This window comes from Corvus moneduloides, chromosome 23 (assembly GCF_009650955.1).
Source record: "Corvus moneduloides isolate bCorMon1 chromosome 23, bCorMon1.pri, whole genome shotgun sequence".
Classification (NCBI taxonomy): Eukaryota; Metazoa; Chordata; class Aves; order Passeriformes; family Corvidae; genus Corvus; species Corvus moneduloides.
This window is the reverse complement of record NC_045498.1, coordinates 6798625-6814834: the sequence shown is the minus strand read 5'-3', so window position 1 is coordinate 6814834 and position 16210 is coordinate 6798625. Positions and strand designations below refer to the sequence as shown.

The following is a 16210-nucleotide window of genomic DNA, read 5'->3' as shown; positions in this document are numbered from 1 at the left end:
GATCCCGGCCCCGCCCCGCGGCACAGCGCCCCCTGCCGGCCCCGCCGCCCCACCGGCAGCGGGACCGAACCCCGGGACCGAACCCCGGCCCCGACCTCGGCCCCGATCCCAACCGCGATCCCGATCCCTGCCCCGATCCCGGCGCGGCAGAGCGGGCTGAGCCGCCTCTCCGGTAACTTTCACGTGTTTATTGGGGTCGTGCATGTGCCCACACAGCGCCCGCCACCCCCTCCGTGCCCCCTGCCCAGCCTGGCTCGGAGCCTGGAACTGTAGCCGGCACCACGGGAAAGGAATCAGAGTAGTCTGAGCAGCTCAGGGCAGATGCACCCTCCCTGGCCAACTGCTGTGCCCACAACACATCCCAGGGAATCCCCAAATCCCTCACACAGATCCTGCTATAAATCAGTGCCTGCTACAGCCTCCCCCAGGAGATGCAGGAACCGAGGAGCATTCCCCATCCCGGGCAGGTGACGGGAATTTTGGCTGTCAGCAATGACAGCAGAGCGGGGCAGGATGCTGCAGCATAACACCAGGGAGAACATCCCGTCTGGGACATGGTAACGGAGGAGTAACACCTTTGTAACTGCAACAACAGCGTCATCACAGCCTCGTCAGGCTTTTAGAGCAGGTGAGTTTCAGTTCTGACCAGAGCTCCTCTCCCACGGCCAGTCTGTGCCAGCACAGCCCGCTACGTCCATGGGAAGAAGTTGCAGTGCAGGATCAGTCCCAGCAGCCAGTAGCACAGGAAGAATCCCAGGATGCTCTTGCTGAGGGGCGTGATCAAACGCCAGTTCAGCAGCAGCCTCACGACGAGGTTGTCCGGAGTCCCCTTCCCACAGGAACTGGGAGATGTTCTGAGAAGAGGCTTCGCAGAGGTTGGATTGTCAGTCCCTGTGCTCCAGAGTAAAGGCTCGTGTTCCTGAAGCAGGTGAGCAGGGAACCAGTACAGGATGGGAGACGAGGAGCCAAGGAACCGGGTCAGCACCTGAAGGCAACAGGCAGAGGAGAAATCACCCAAACTGCTGTGACTGTCACTGCCCCAGCCCCACAAGGAATCCCTCCTGTGTCCTACCTGCACGTGCATGCAAGAGAATCCAAATGCCAGCAGGGCCGTGGCATGGACCACGTACACGAAGGCAGCAGGGCCACAAAATCCATCTCTTGGCTTTCCCTTCTCTTCACTCTTACTCCTCTCTAGACCAAGAGTCAGGCAGTGCCGGGGGTTTGTGCTGACATAGGTCCAGGCAGCCCATGAGCCCAGAAGGGTGACAGGCAGAGCAAGCAAGAAATTTGGGAGCTGTCTGAGCTCAAAGTACCTTAGAAAGCCCACGTTCCAGTAAGTGTCTTGGATATAGGAATAGACCACAGGGAAGCGCTGGGAGCACCAAGGGGGTTTAGCCCCATCCATGCCTGCCACACGGTAGCCCTTGTCCCGTGCCAGCTGCAGCAGTGGCTCGGGAACGGTCTGACCCAGGCCCGTGCCAGGGCTGCAGAACCTCACATAGGCATAGTACTGAAACAAAGCAAAAGGCAGAGAAATTCCGGCACACATCAGGGCTGCTGAAGATGCCAGGCTAAGCACCTGCTTCCACATCAGAGGGAGCTTCCTTACGGATGCTGATCCCACCTGCAGCTGGAGGGCAAAGCCCTTGCTGCGGGAGTAGAGGAAGAAGCCAGCGTTAATCAGCCCGTTGGCACGGGCCCCAGAAGCCAGGGAGAAGAGCAGCCCACTGAGCCAGCTCTGCCCCTTCTCCAGCTGCCACATGGCACTGAAGGCCAGGAAGGCAAACATGCTTTCCGAGTAGGCAGCTGCCATGAACACGCTGGCAGGGCTGAGGGAGAAGAGCAAGGCCGCCAGGAAGGCCTCGCCGCGCCGCCGCAGCACCGCCCGGCCCAGCGCGTACAGGGCAGCGGCCGCCAGCACGGACAGCAGCGAGTTCAGCAGCGCGGCCGAGAGCAGCAGGCGGCTGCGGGGCCGCAGCTGCGGGGGCCACAGGCACGCCAGGGCCCGCAGGCTCAGCGGGAACAGCGGCAGGAAGGCGCAGTTGTGCTCGAACAGGTACCCGCGCTCGGCGATGAACAGGAAATGCTCGGCGTCCCAGCGGCCCAGCCCGCCCAGCAGCCGCTCCAGCAGCGCGTCCCACGGGCCCGGCGCACCCAGCCGCGGCGGGGAGAAGGCGTCGGCAGAGTGATCCGGGATCAGCAGGTTAAACACAGCCTGGAAGACAAGAGAGGGATGAAGGCTGGCAGAGGTGCTCTGGTACTGAGAGAACCGGGCAGAACTCCTGGGGTTCAAACAAGGGGTAAGGGTGGCACTGAAGCCAGACCCCCTCAGATGGCCATGAGGTTCTGAAAAGGTGCAAACACAACCTTTTGGGGTATTTACATCTGAACAGAATAATGCTCTGGGACAGATCCAGCACGAAGCCCTGAGGAACTGGCCAGGGAAAGCTGCTCATGGCTATGACTGGGCTCTGTGCTGGCTGTCATGACCAAGCTCTCCCATGCTCAGTGCAGAATATCTCTGGAAATAAGACTTGGGAGGAGCGTGCAGGAGGAGATCATTGTTCCTTTTCTGTGGATAAACACGCTTTGAGCCAAACCAGCCTCTTGCAGCAGCAGCGTGAAAACACAGCAAGTTACAAGGACATTTATGCAACTTTACTTAACAGCAACCTGTAAGTAAAACCCGTGGCTGCAGATGGTCTGTTGACTCTCCAGAGGAGAGGATGATTTCCCCATTGTGCAGAGCCAGCTCATGGATCTCAGGGGGTACTGAAGGAAGAAGCCTGGGAGCAGCAAACCCCAGCAAAGCCTCTCTGTCTGGAGGACAGACTTGCCTGCAGCAGCAGTGCCAGGGCCCGGCAGCGCCCGGCAAACCACACGACCTCTCGGAGCTGGGGGTCCTCCCTGCTCCACAGCTCCATCCCGTGCTCAGGAATCGCCTCAGTAGGTCACCGATGCCAGGGGAATTCTCCCTCCAGTTTGGGAAACCTGGGTTGGTAAACAGAGAGGACAAAGAAAGGGATTTCTGGCTTCAGCCTCATCTGTGAATGTTGCGCCTTTGTTTGCAGTCAGGCACTTCAAAGGGTGCAAATCTCTGTGAACAGGAAAGTCGCGTATGGAAAAGATCATGGATCTGGGAGATGACGCAGAGACCTCTTTGATATTGTTCCTATTAAAGAAAAAATCCCTGACTTCTTAACCTTGGCCAAGACACTGAGAGAGAGGTTATAGTGTGTTCTCTGACCCTGTTCCTCACCGGGCCCGAGTAAATCCCTGGAGCAGACAGGCTCCTCGGCTGCCTCAGCAAGAACACCAGCAGCTGGAGCCAGGGCTGCGCCAGGCATCCTCACACACATCCAGCTCCAGTGCAATGAATGGGATTTAAGCCTCTTGTTTTTGGAATAGAGACAGAATTCATGTGGACTCTGAGCGTGACCCCCATGTCAGCAGCTGCTGAGTGGGGCTGGTGGTGCTGCCAGGAGCTCCCTCCTCTCTCCTGCTCCATGTTTGCCCCGGGAAGCCCAGAATGGATTTACTCAGCTGGCTCACGGCACCAGCTCTGCCAGAGCAAGGTGGAACTCAGGCACACAGCTTCCCCCAGCACAGGCAGCACCTCCAGGACACAAACTCTGCCCCACTCCACCCTCACCACCTGCAATTTCCCAGTATTTTGGCAAAGCTCCTGGCACCTGCCTGCCGAGCACACTGCACATGCTGAGGTGGCTCCCGTCCACCTCCTCCCTGCAAACCTCACCTGAGGGATTCAAACCTCTTTGTGGAGCCTCCCCAGTTTAGTTTCTGCATGTCCTGGGTGCCGTGGTGGCCCAGCTCTGAATCCCTGGCCCCGAGCCACGGGAAGCGGGCAGGATCTGCTGTGCAGCTTTTTAAGATAAAACATTTCTTCCGTTGGTTTCCCGGCCACCAACTGCTTTTCAGTTTGAGAAACGCACAGCCCAGAGCTCTCGCTGGGTGCCAGTGACACCACATCCTGCCCTTCTCTCTGCTCCAGCACTTTATAACAGAGACCCCCAAATCGATCACTCCACAAGCTAAAATCACTGAGCTTTCCCTATTGCCATTGTGGAGAAAAAACCCCACCAGGTTGAAACTGCATGAGAGGGCAGAGAGCAAATCCTCAGCAAGGCAAAAACCAAGATCCAAACTGGCTCACTGACAGCTCCAATCTCCAACCACAGGGTTATGCTTCCTATTTAACCACAAATAAAAGTTTTAGGGTTACTCCTATTCCCCTTGTGCTCCCCAGCACTCACAAAGCAACTGGTGGGAGGCACATTCTCCTGCATCACGAAGCTGTGACGTTATTTTAAGCGAGGGGACACTTCAACCCAGCTGTAAACTCTTTTAAAGCACATTCACAGCTGCAAATCCTGTTAAAGCACAGCGGCAAAAATTGTCCCGGCACTTTAAATATAGTTTTTTCAAAAAGCACAGAAAAAGCCTCGCCTGAATGTGCCAAGAGAGCTCAAAGCACGCAGCTTTAAAAAGCCTGTTCCTGTCACGACGCAGCACACCTTGTAACACAGCAAAGCCTACAAAAGAGCTGCAGCCCACAAGCCCCGTTTGGATAGAGAACGCAGCATCGGGAATGGCTCTGCCCCAAAAATCCTGTGGGAAAGAGCACCTGCACAAGCACAGAAAGGAGAGGGAGAGGCAGAAGTGTGTTAAAAATATTCCAGCAGAAAAAGATGCAAAATCTTAATTAAAGATGTTTTCCTCTCTGGGTTCTGCGCTTCCCTTTGCTCTCAGATGTGAATCACGGTTTGGAAGCAGCGCTGAAAGAGGGATGTGAATAGGGACAGAGCAGAGGCTGGGTGAATGAGGACGGGAGCGGGGATCCGGCGGGTCCGTGCAGCCGCAGTGCGGGCCGGGGACCAGCCGGTGGCAGCAGCCGCTCGCCACAGAGGCATTTCCTCCGCACGGCCGGCAGCCAGCTTCTGCCGGGGGTAAGGAATCCTGCTCCAGCCTGCATCCCAGCACAGTCTGGGCACCTCCTGGTACCCCTCCAACCTGCTGTGAGATTCAAGAGACGCTCCAGACATGTTTTAAAACCCCTTCTAACCAGGATGCCAAAGGAATACAGCAGGATTTTGGAAATCCTGTTTGCCTGGTGCTGTTTCTGTGGGCCTGGGAGCTCTCGGCCATCTCTCCTGCCCGGTTCCATCCGGAGCCTGCAGCTCCAGCAGTGCTTCCCTCGTATCTGAACGCAAACGGGAGTGTTTTTACCTGTTGCAGAAGCTCACAGGGGTGAACTAAATCTGCTCTGGTTCAGAACCCAACTGTGCCCGCTCCGCTCGAGGCTCGGCTGCAGCTCCGCATCCCACAGGGACGGGACAAGTCCTGCTCTGCACCGCTCGCCCGCGGAGCCGCCGGACCCGGGACTCCCCCAGGGCTGTTGCCGTGGCTGTTCTCTGATGGCCAAACCCACACGGGCAGGAAGGGGACGCAGAGCTCTCCCCTCGAAGACAAGACAAGCTGGTGACTTGCAGAGGCCTCGGCAGAGGCTGGATGGTGGCTGAAGTGCACAGTGGGGCTGCTTCCAGGATTAAGGACAGCTACGACCTGTGTGTTTGGGAGTGCCCGGACACAGGAGGGCACACGGAACAATCGGGCCCTGAGCACACGGGGCTGTCCCGGGGCCGTCTCCAAACCCCCCCGTTATCGCCCGTGCCGCCAGCGAGGCCTCACAGCGCTGGCGGGGGACACAAACCCCTCACGACCCCAGCCCGGCCCCGCGCCCGACACACGAGCCCTCTGCCGCTGGCTCCCGCCAGGCCTCACCGTGCGGCTCCTGCCGCCCAGCGCCGGGGCCGAAGGCGGCGGGGACACCCCGATCCCGGTCCCGATCCCGATCCCGATCCCCGTCCCGATCCCGATCCCGATCCCGATCCCCGTCCCGATCCCGGTGCCGGTCCCGGTGCCGCAGCGCCCCCTTGCGGAGGGAGGGATGGAGGAGCGGCCCCGCCCCCCCCCCACCTGAGCGCGCGGCTCCCTCGCGCCGCCCGCTCCCCCCCCCCGCCACGCGCGCGCGCGCAACTTCCGGGCGCGCCCCTTCCGGCGTCACGTGGCGGCGGCGCGCGCGTGTGCGCGCGGGGGGAAGGGGCGGGCGGCGCCATCTTTGCTGAGGGCGGGCGGGGACGCGGCCGGGACCGGGACCGGGACCGGGACCGGGACCAGGACCAGGGACCGGGCCAGGGACAGCTCCGTACGGGCCCAGGGCTCTGCCCCGCCAGTAGCGAGCAGCACACCGACCTGAGCAGGGCATTGGGCCCGCGGGAGCTGCGCCCTCTGGGGCACAGGCTGGGCCCGGCTGCCCCCAGCCCCCACATCCATGGACTTCCCTCTTTCCCAAGCCGCGCCTGGCAGAGCGGCCAGAATGCAAAATCCTTCATGCTTTGGACCCAAATCCTTCCTTTCCTAGAGGAGTTCGTTAAACGCCTCTCTCTGCCTCCCACCTCTCTTCCGTTGGAGAAAACTTGGCTTCACCCCCAGCCAGATCCGTGATTAAAAACTGTCAGGGTCTGGGCCTGCCCGGATCCAGCCTGGGATGAAGGAGAAACCATCACGGGCTGCTGCGTCGTTAAGGAGACTCCCTGAGTGCTTTTAACCAGGCATCAGGCTTGGAAGAACTCACGTTTTCTCCGCTGGAAAAAAAATGGGGAACGGCAGAGTGATGGGGGTCAAAAAGGTGTTTCAAGGAATTCCTGTAGGAATGGAAGGATTTGGGTACAAATCAGGCCCAAAGCATCAAGGATTTGAGCTACAGGCAGGCAGGGTCGGAGGGCAGGCATGGCTCCCCGAACGCTCCCAGTGCCATACTGGGAACACCGTTCTCATTTCACTCATTGTTCGTCTCTGCCCTTGAATTTCACCGTTTCAGAAGCGCACGGTGGCCGTGGCTGTGCCACACAAGTGCAGGGGAGCAGAATTACTCCCCTCGGCTCAGCTGGGTGTATAAATACTGGTGAAATGGGTCTTCAGGAGCACTCCTGACTCTCCTTTCCCTCCCCAACACAGCATTCACTCCAGATTAAATCCACCACCACACAAGCACACACGAGCTGCTCACGTTACCTGCTTCCACCTCGCTGATGGCTCCTTTCTGTCCAGGAAAAGAAGTGAAACTTCAGCATCCGTTTCATCAGGTTAAACAAAACTCCTGGAATACAGAACTGAATTATCAGGAAGCTGGGTTTGCATCGACGGAGTGTGGCAGAACAGCAAAGTCCAGCAGAGCCCTGATCTCACATCTGGCTCCCAGCGTATTTTAAAGCCAAGGAAGCCCCACACCATTCCTGTCTTTTAAGCAATCCATTTGAAGGACTCTCCTGCCAGGAAGAGCTCCCACCATTCCTGCTGATAGACAAGACTTTTCAGGAAAAAGGCTCTTTGATTTTGGCACAATTACTCCCAGGAATCTGAAGTCTGAGGAGCGAAGGCTCTGGGAACTGAGAGCTCCCGAGGAGCGGACTGGGAAGATAAAACAAGGGGAATTTTTGAACGAAAATGACGTTTGCCTTTAAAAAAAGCTGCTTTTTCTTTAATGAGCTCAGAGCAGTTCTAGCTACCCTACTTGCAGTATCCACTGAGGACAAAGCCTCAGGCTCAGTGAAATACCCACTTCCAAAGCCCTGAACACGTGCAGATCCTCATCCAAAGGATGTTCGCTGTTTGCTGAGGGGCCGGGAGCTCTGTCTGCTGGAAAGGAGGGGAGGAAGTCGAGAGTCCACGCCACGCTCCCAAGAAAATGTGAAAAATGCGAGGGCAGTGAAAATTTTCCATTTTACAGAGCTGGGAGGAACTACCTCCCTTCCCTCCTCCCTGGGGGCCACAGCTTCAGCTCCTGCTGCAGATCCCCGAGCCTGGGCAGCTCTTAAGGAAAAATTCCACCGGGGAAAGCGGAGCCAGACCAGGCAGCATCCGATCTTAGCGAGGCAGGCCTTGGCAGCACCTGACACTGCTGCACCTTGCAGGAGCCCTGAGGCCTGGGAGGAGGAGCTGAGCTGCCCTCCCTGTCCTGCCAATAAGAAAAACCCTTACAAACATCTTACCAAGATTTAATGTACATTTATTCTTAACACGTGGAACATATAGTATAAAGATTTCATACTGAATAAATGATATTCATTAAGCCAAAAAAGGAAAAAAGGGAGGAATTTACATCAAGTTTTTAGCTACATCGTCTGAAATACAAATATGCAGAATTCATCACTGAAAAATCTCAATTGTGTTTCTTCATCAGGAACTTCAACTGAACCTAGAACTTTTTCACACCTCGATTAGAAAGAAAACAAAAACAGGAAAAAATAAACTATAAGTTGATTGGCTGCTGAGACAGCAATGACTTTATACACAGAGACCTGTACAGCATCCTCCAGGGAGGGATGTCTGGCAAGAGATTAAATAATTGTGTCTCGCTTTTGCAGGTCATCAACTCGTTAACTCGTCATACTATAAAGGGGTGGGGAGGGGGACAAAACTGCAGGAGTCTCAGGGTATGTGCAATGTACAACGTCATATATATATACACACGTGGCAGCGCTGGGCTGCAGCTAAAGGTTAAAACCAGTTCTAAGAGGTGATCTCAGGGTTATTCATACAATCAAGGAGGAAGAGAGAAAGAGGTCAGGGTGTTGTAGGTTCACACATTATACTTTGGGGGAAAAGCCTTTTTTTCTCCTCAACATTAACTAAAAACATTTTTAAAAACTACAGCTTGCTGCTGATCCAGCGTTTTTTTCTTTTTTTTTTATCCATGTGAGACATTATTACAGTATGTTTACAGTTTAAGGTGTACAGTACATGGAGTTCTACACGCTACTGCACAGGCCTCCCTTGGACAAGGTCTGTTCACAACTGGTAACTTCTTGGTTCCTGCAAGATTGTGAATGTACAACGATAAACCACACAGCGTTCAGCAGTCACTTTTTGTCCTTCAGAGTTTACCATTAAAAACAGTTATGAAAGTGGTGCCTGTCAATGGGATAACACGGCAAGTCGTCTTTCCCCAAACTCACTGTAAACGACAGTAACTTTGGTTAAAATAAAAAAAGTCTTCTATGTAGACAGAACTTTGTCTCCTTTAATAAGGGATTCAGGACAAATTTGAAGGGCAGGGAAGGGGGAGAGGGGCCGGGGACATCTTTCCCCGAGGGAGAAGCAGGACAGCGCAGGGCAGACAGTGGATTCTGAGGTGGTTTTGCATAAATAAAGGGCAACAGTCAGTTTCTAAGTTCTCCACTCACGCACACGCACACGGGGGCTCGGATCCCACAGCTGTCATGACTGGCCAATTAAAAACAGTACATCACAAATAACTTGTGAAACCAAAGAGTTCATCAAAGGCGACACGGAGATGTCCAAGAGCCGCGACTCGTACAAGGTGAACTCCGAGTGGTTCTCGTCCACCTTGGCCAGGGCCAGCAGCGCGCGGGCGGCGCGGCGCATCATGTCCACGCTGGTGGCCTCGAAGGGCGGGCTCTGCATGTGCATCAGCCCCGCCTGGCTCTGCTGGAACTGCGTGGCGGCCAGGCTGTCCTCCAGGAAGCCCAGCAGGTTGCCGATGCTGCCCTTCTGCACGGCGATGGCTCTGGCGGCCAGGCTGTCCCCCTGCGCCAGGTTGGCCAGCAGCACCACGGCCATCTCCCGGCACACCGGGTTCTTTCTGTCACTGAGGAACCGCACCATGGTGCTGTACAGCTTCTCCAAGCGGCTGAACGGGGGCGTGGCGAGGATCAAATCCACGTTGTTGTCCTGGATGCTGAGTTTGCTGAGTGTTTCCAAAACCAGTCTCTGAGGGGAGAGGACAGCGTTGGGTCCCAGTGTCGGAAAGGGATCCTGGGCCTCTGCTGAGGGACACACTGCCCAGTGGAGGAGTCCATCCAGGATAGGCAAACAGATGCTTTCCGGGTAAGGGGAGAGGTCCAGCTGCCCAGAAATGTTGGCCAACGTGACCAGTGTGTTTTCACGCAGCATCTCCAAACAGTCCCACCACCACTCCACCTTGTTGCAGCTCACCCCTTGGTCCTGCTCCTCCTCTTTCTCGTAGGTCAGGGGGGCCTGTTTGCGTTCTGGATGCTTGTGGTGTAGGAGGATCAGTTTCCCTAGAATCAGCAGCAGCCCGGGGTGCTTGGACATTTCAAAGTCATTGCCCGGCACAAACGATAAACTCCTGATGATGTTGGAGACGCAGATGCAGCGCTTGGCCAGAGAGTCCTGCCAGTCCAGGAGGGTGCAGAGCGGCGTCTCGTCCTTACTGTGGGGTTCATCCTCCAGGATTTTTATATTTCTGTGGCTCTGAGCTGGACTGATGACAAAGGGAAACTTGCTGCTCTCCTTCGCCGTTTCCAAAGCTTTGACCTCTTCCTCTTCCCCTGCCAGGGAGCCCGGGCGTGCCGAGAGCATGTCGTCCATGGTGGCAGTTATCCTCTTCTCCGAGGAGCCGTCGGGCGGAGGAGCCTCCCCTTCCCTGGTGCTGGGGTTGCTCTCAGCTGCTGAACGTTTCCTCAAGGCAGAGGAGCAGGAAGCTCGTTTGTGAGGCAAGGGCAGCTCGGTCTTGCTCTCGAAGTGTGTCTGGATGTGCTCCGTGGTGTCCCCGCCGCCGATGCGCCAGTGCAGGAGCCCGCTGTCGAACTCCTGCACCCGCCCCAGCTTGTCCGAGTAATCCACCACGAAGGGGTCGTTCTTCTGCACCACCTTCACTGGAAGCTTGTCAAATTTACTCACGAGCTTTTCCTCGCTGCTCTCTAGAGGTACTTTGTCCTTGCTCGAAAACGCAGCCTCCTCCTCTTCCTCATCCTCCTCTTCCTCCTCACAGTTCAGGTTCCGTGGCTCATCGTCCTCCTCCCCTTCTTCAGGGGAGGAAGCTGAAGATTTGCAGAACCTTTCAGGATCTAATAGTGTTCTTTGCCCTGGGTCTCCTACCTCGTATTCCTTCAGGATTCCAAAGATCTCGATCAGGCAGCGCCGGAAATATTCCACCAAGAGTTCCAGCAAGCCTGGCAGCTACAGGGGAGGAGAAAAACAGGAGGGGAGGAAGGAACAGCGATCAGAAAACAACTCAGGCCAACGCACGCAGGGCAGAGTTTAACCAGTGCTGGCAATTAATGGTTCTTCCCATGCTGGCAATAAATGGTGCAGAAGAGAGGTTTTTGTCCTCTGAGAAAAGGGACAGAAGCAGACACTGGCTGTCAGTACCCAAACCGCCCCCCCTGCACACACCCTGTGCTCTCGGTTTTATCTTCCCCCGTTAACTCCCAGGGAGGGCCTTTGCACACAGAGAGATCACTCAGGCCAGGGAGTGACCGCTCACAGCTGCCCACACCCCACGCTCCAGGTACAGGGAGGCTGCAGGAGCTGCTCGTTGCCACCTCGCTGACAGAAACCCCTGCAGCACCAGCACTTCAAAGACCTGTCCCAGAGAGCATCTGCACCCACCTGGCTGAGGTTGAAGGTCATTATGCTGTTGTCATCATAGAGCAGGATGTTTATGGTATCTAAGGCCCACGTACTTTCAGCCAGCAGCCCCGACTTCAGAGACATCATCACTCTCCAGGCTTCAGGAGTTCCTGTAACATAAACACATGATACTTCCAGCTCCTGGAGTTTCAAAGCAAAAAGGAGACACTTGATACTACTTTTTGGACCCGTGAAGAGCAGAGCCTGGTTAAGATGACGTACAGGCTGTGTCTGCCACCAACCTGCCCGTAGGCAACGCCAGAACGGGGGCTCAGAACACAATTAACCTGCAAAAATGCCAGTTTTTTTCAAAGCCAGCAGAGCCTTTCTGCTTGGCAGGACTGTGCCAAAGGGCCAAGGCAGCACCAATCCCTCAGAAGGCTCCAGCAGAAAGGTAGGAGGTTCCTCTTACCGATATCTTTTGCTGTCAGCCGCCTCCTCTGCTTCAGCACAGGTTGCGTGGCTTCTACCGAGCCCGGCGGGAAGGTGATGTCCCGTCGGATCATGGGGGGCTGGACAGCTGCTGGTGTGATGTGTGAGGCAGGCACGGGCGGCCCTGCCTTCTGCATCTTCATCCCCGAGTGCAGGAACGGAGATTTACTGGGAGAAGTGCGGTTCTCCAGAGGTCTGGGCAGAGGTGCTGGGCTGGATACCTGAGGAATGTGATTCTGCATGCTGGGGGGGGTCTGGTAGTTGGACTGGGGGGGCCTGGTCATGGGGGGCACGGGGGCGGAGGGGCCGTAGGGAGGTTGCCGGTTCCCGTGGGAAGGCCATGGTCCCTCGTGGTTGACCCTCTGGTCTGAATGCAGGATTTCATCTGTTCGAGTGACCCCGTGGTAGGCGGGGCCCTGGGGCGCCGCGCCCGAGCTCTGCCGGTTGGGGTAACTGCCGTAGCCCAGCTCGTTCCGGCCCTGCCACAGGGCCCCTTGCTGGGGACCCTCCGGGGCCGGCTGGATGGGCCCCCCCATCATCTGGGGGGGGATGTTCTGCTGGGCGCCGGAGCCGGGGGGAGCCGAGACCCGGTCCCTGCCGAACTGGAAGGGGAACTGGCTCTGGCCGGCGCGGCGCTCGGCGGGGTAGGTGCTGCCGTACTGGTTGTACAGGTCCTGCTGCGGCGAGGGCTGCGCCGGCGGCTGCTGGCTGGGCTGCTGCGGCTGGGCTGGGGGCAGCTGCTGCTGGGGCTGGCCCTGCCCCGAGCTGTAGGGAACGTTGTACAGCTCCCCCTCGTGCCGCTTGGCCGGGAGGCCGTAGCTGCCGTCCATCGGCCGCTTGTAGTTCTGCGGGGAGAGAAAGGCAAGGACACGGTGAGCTGAGTGGGAATTCAGGATTGTTTCGCTGGAAGGGGCTGCACAGGGAGGTGGTGGAATCACCATCGCTGGAGTTATCCAAGAAGTGCCTGAACATGGCACTTGGTGCTTCGCTCTGGGATTGGTCACACGTTGGACTCATTGATCCCAGAGGTCTTTTCCAACCCCAACAATTCCACGAAACAGACAAGCCAAACCTCTGGGCAGAGTCCCCAGAGCCAGAGGATCTGCCCCACGGCATGGCCAGGGAGAGGCTCTGTCTCCTTGCTGGCCGTATCCGATGTGAAAGTTGGAGCAGTGGTTCCAATTCACCAGCCAAGGCCAATTCCTTGCGGCTGCCTGGGGAGTTTCCCTGTGGATTCTACAGGGATGCCTTGGGGGCAGGAGTCTGCCCACAGAAAGGACTTCCCTCTCTCAGCTCTGCTCTGTATTCACCACAAACCAGACCAGACACTGGCACTTGCTTCCTTCCACATCCAGGAATTTTATCAGACCCCATTTCTCTCACATTTCACAGGTTTCTGCTGAAGCATCAGACAAAATGCATTAAAAACTGTTGTACTTTTTGCGTCTTCCTTTCCTGTGGATTTCAAAACACGTCGCCGAAAGGAGCAAGAAGGCTTCTCACCCCTGATTCTTTTAAGTGCAAACGGAGAAAACAGCCAATTGCTGAGACCAAATTAAAATCCAGGATCTCTCTTGCCTCCAAGGTCTGAGCTGTAGCTGCTGTGGAGGCTATTCAGACACTCCACGGTCATGACTGGCTTCAGATGGAGCTCTAGGGCTTCAAAGATGACAAGTTCCAGAGTAACTCGAACTCTTGGCTCTGAGCCCCGTGGCTCTGGTTGCAGAGCCAAACTGCAGAGCAGTTGGAATTATTCTTAGCGCAGCTCACTGAGTGCCCTCTCTACACTCTCCTAAACCATAGGACTTAAAATTATCAGGAAAACATTATGGGTCCTGGCATGGATACAAAGAGCAAGTCATACGTGAGGATTATGGAAAGGGATACGCGTTCATTCAAACTGTCCTGAAACAAACCTGATGGGTTTGGGAACAGCGAGGTGGAGGAGGCAGCAGGGCAACGGAGTCTGAAGCCTCTGGCTGCAGGATGAGAAAGGGAAAGACCAAAAAAATCCCCTGGTTTATGCAGAACAATCCACCCGAAACAGCTCTCCTGAAAGATCCAGGACTTACTCCAAAGAAAGTCAACACTTAGACCAAAAGTGTTACAGAAACAGGATGGGATTCAGAAAGTTCCAGCGGGACAGAGAAGCCCAGTCAAGCTTCCTGATCATCTGCTGTCTGAGCATAGTGTGCAAACCACACAACCTCCCTTCTCAGAACACTGTTTTGTTAACACAGCACTGAGAACATTGCTTAAAACTTCTTTAAACTGTTTGCAAATGGGAAAAGAAGTCTCCTGTATAAGATCAGGTTGGACAGGCCTGGAGCACCCTGGACAGTGGAAGGTGTCCCTGCCCTGCCCATAGCACTGGATGGGCTTTAAGGTCTCTTCACCCAAGCCATTGTGTGATTCTGTGACGAGGTACCTAATTCTTCACATTCATAATGCAAATGCACAGCCCAGAGTTTCCATCTTCCCCTCTTCACAAATGGCACAGATACAACTCTCAGTTGGGCAAATCAGGAGCTCTGGGATCACCCACCTGCTGCTGCTGCTGATACATGGTGGTTTGCTGGCTGGGGAAGGGGCTGCCCGAGGATGTGCCTTGAGTGGAGAATTGATTGCCATAGGAATCATGTCTGGAGAAGAGAGAGATGTGTTAGTGCCACTGTCACAGGCCCAGAGCCCTCGGTGGGGACAGCAGCCCCTGGCACAGACCTCTGCTGCTGCTGCTGCTGCTGGGGGTAGCGGCTGGGCGAGTACATCCCCGACTCGGGCGTGGAGGGCAGGATGCTGGGCTGCGGGGTTCCGCTGCCCAGGTTGCCCTCAGGTCCCATCCCGGGCTCCGTCCTGTGAGGAAACAGAGAAAAAAAACCCCAGGTCCACTTAAGATCCCTCAGTGGAAAAGGGTGATCGGTGGAGTCGTGGCAGCGAGGAGACGTGACCATCCCTGAGGGCTCCCCGGGGCAGCACCCACCTGACCCTGTCGTAGGGGGCTCCGTAGGAGTAGTGCTGCCGCTGGCCCATGGCCATGTTCCCCATCCCGGGGCCGGCAGCACGGTTGTAAGGGTCACCCATCCCACTGTTGGGGCCCTGCCCTGAGGACATGAAGGGATCGCTTCCTGGAGCTGGAAGAGAGAAAGAACCAGTGAACACACCCAGCTCTGCCTTAGGAAAAGACTTCTGATGTTCTGGGGAGGAGGGGCGAGCAGGGCATGTCCTGCAGCACGTTCCAGCACACAGCCAGACAGGGATGAGGACTCCAGGAGCAGATGATCCCTCACCTTTCCTCATACTGCTGTAAGGATCTTTATTTGGCTCGTAAGACATGCGACCCATCATGTCAGAGGTATTCATGCTGGGCTGGTACCCTGGATTTGGAGTCATGGAGTTCCGTTTCTGGAACGTAGGATCACTGCCATCTGCAAAGGCATCCTGAAGGCCCACGGAGTTACTCCTGTTACAGAAAAACCCATAAAGACGACATTACAGAGGTCCACAATGCTCCTCAGGATGCTCTTCCTCACATGCTCCCTCTCAGGTGTTGCCATCCCCTCCAAGGGCCACAGTCCTGCTCCTCCAGGGTCAAGAGGAACTTGCCTTCCACAACGCCGTCCTCAGACCCAACCCCCAAACTGAAGAATATTCACACACAATGTTGCTGTGAGCCACGAAGGAAGGAGCAAAGGGATGGAGTCCCACCAAAACAGGCACCCAAGTCCCCAGCATCTGCAGCAATGACCCAGAGGTGACCCCACCCCAGCAGTGGTTCCATACCTGATGCCTGGCAAAGGGGGCATCTGACTGTGTGGCGTCGACGCTGGAGTTGGTGGCTTCAAGTCTCCTCCTTCTGCCATGGAGCTGCTGGTGGACTGAGGTGTCTGAGGGCCCTGCATGGAGCCTGAACCCGCTGCAAGAGGAGGAGCGTGGGCTGAGCAGCTTTGCACCCAAGGGATGCAACGCTGAACCTCCCAGAACATCAGCCTCGAGAACAGAGAGTCCTTTGAGGGAGAGACAGATGAAATATGCCCCAAAAAACACAAGGAGCTCAACAGTTCAACGGCAGGCTGGGCCAGGTTCCCCAGAAGAACCTAAAGCTGAGAGGTTGTGTCTCTGCTCATCTGAACCTCGTTCCCTTTTCCACACCACGGCACTCTGCGGTGCTTCCCAAGTTACCCTATCGGAGGCTGATGCTCTGGAGTGCACCACGTGGCAGGAACACGGGGCTTCCTGCCAAGTGACAACCACTGGTGCGCCTGTCACCTTCACATCCCTTCCAGCCACGAGGGTGGGG

At 56.2% G+C, this 16210-nt stretch overlaps 2 protein-coding genes across 5 annotated transcripts in view; both read right to left on the bottom strand.

Annotated features, from left to right (window-relative positions):
• Positions 1–168: 168 nt before the first annotated feature.
• On the bottom strand, positions 169–6012 carry PIGV (phosphatidylinositol glycan anchor biosynthesis class V). 3 transcript variants are annotated; one of them, XM_032132357.1, is made up of 5 exons: positions 5806–6012; positions 2841–2994; positions 1317–2218; positions 1073–1229; positions 169–985 (listed from the first exon to the last, which is right to left on the bottom strand). In XM_032132357.1, exons 2-5 carry the CDS (start codon positions 2925–2927, stop codon positions 689–691), a joined length of 1443 nt encoding a protein of 480 aa, XP_031988248.1. In that variant the 5' UTR covers positions 2928–2994; positions 5806–6012; the 3' UTR covers positions 169–688. The 3 variants fall into 3 exon arrangements, with proteins under 3 accessions (XP_031988248.1, XP_031988245.1, XP_031988246.1); XM_032132354.1 differs by having other exon boundaries at positions 1073–2218; positions 5806–6010; XM_032132355.1 differs by lacking the exon at positions 5806–6012 and adding an exon at positions 5251–5745 and having other exon boundaries at positions 1073–2218.
• Positions 6013–8071: 2059 nt separating this feature from the next.
• ARID1A (AT-rich interaction domain 1A) overlaps positions 8072–16210 on the bottom strand; it is a 55173-nt gene continuing 47034 nt past the window's right edge. Inside the window, exons 13-20 of one of the 2 annotated variants that reach the window (XM_032132135.1) lie at positions 15694–15826; positions 15201–15373; positions 14894–15044; positions 14635–14766; positions 14459–14555; positions 11894–12758; positions 11461–11591; positions 8072–11028 (exon numbers count right to left, since the gene is read on the bottom strand). In XM_032132135.1, the coding sequence (XP_031988026.1) occupies positions 9304–11028; positions 11461–11591; positions 11894–12758; positions 14459–14555; positions 14635–14766; positions 14894–15044; positions 15201–15373; positions 15694–15826 (3407 nt within the window). In that variant the 3' untranslated portion in view covers positions 8072–9303. The remainder of the gene's footprint in view (positions 11029–11460; positions 11592–11893; positions 12759–14458; positions 14556–14634; positions 14767–14893; positions 15045–15200; positions 15374–15693; positions 15827–16210) is intronic. The other variant, XM_032132136.1, reaches the window with a different exon arrangement.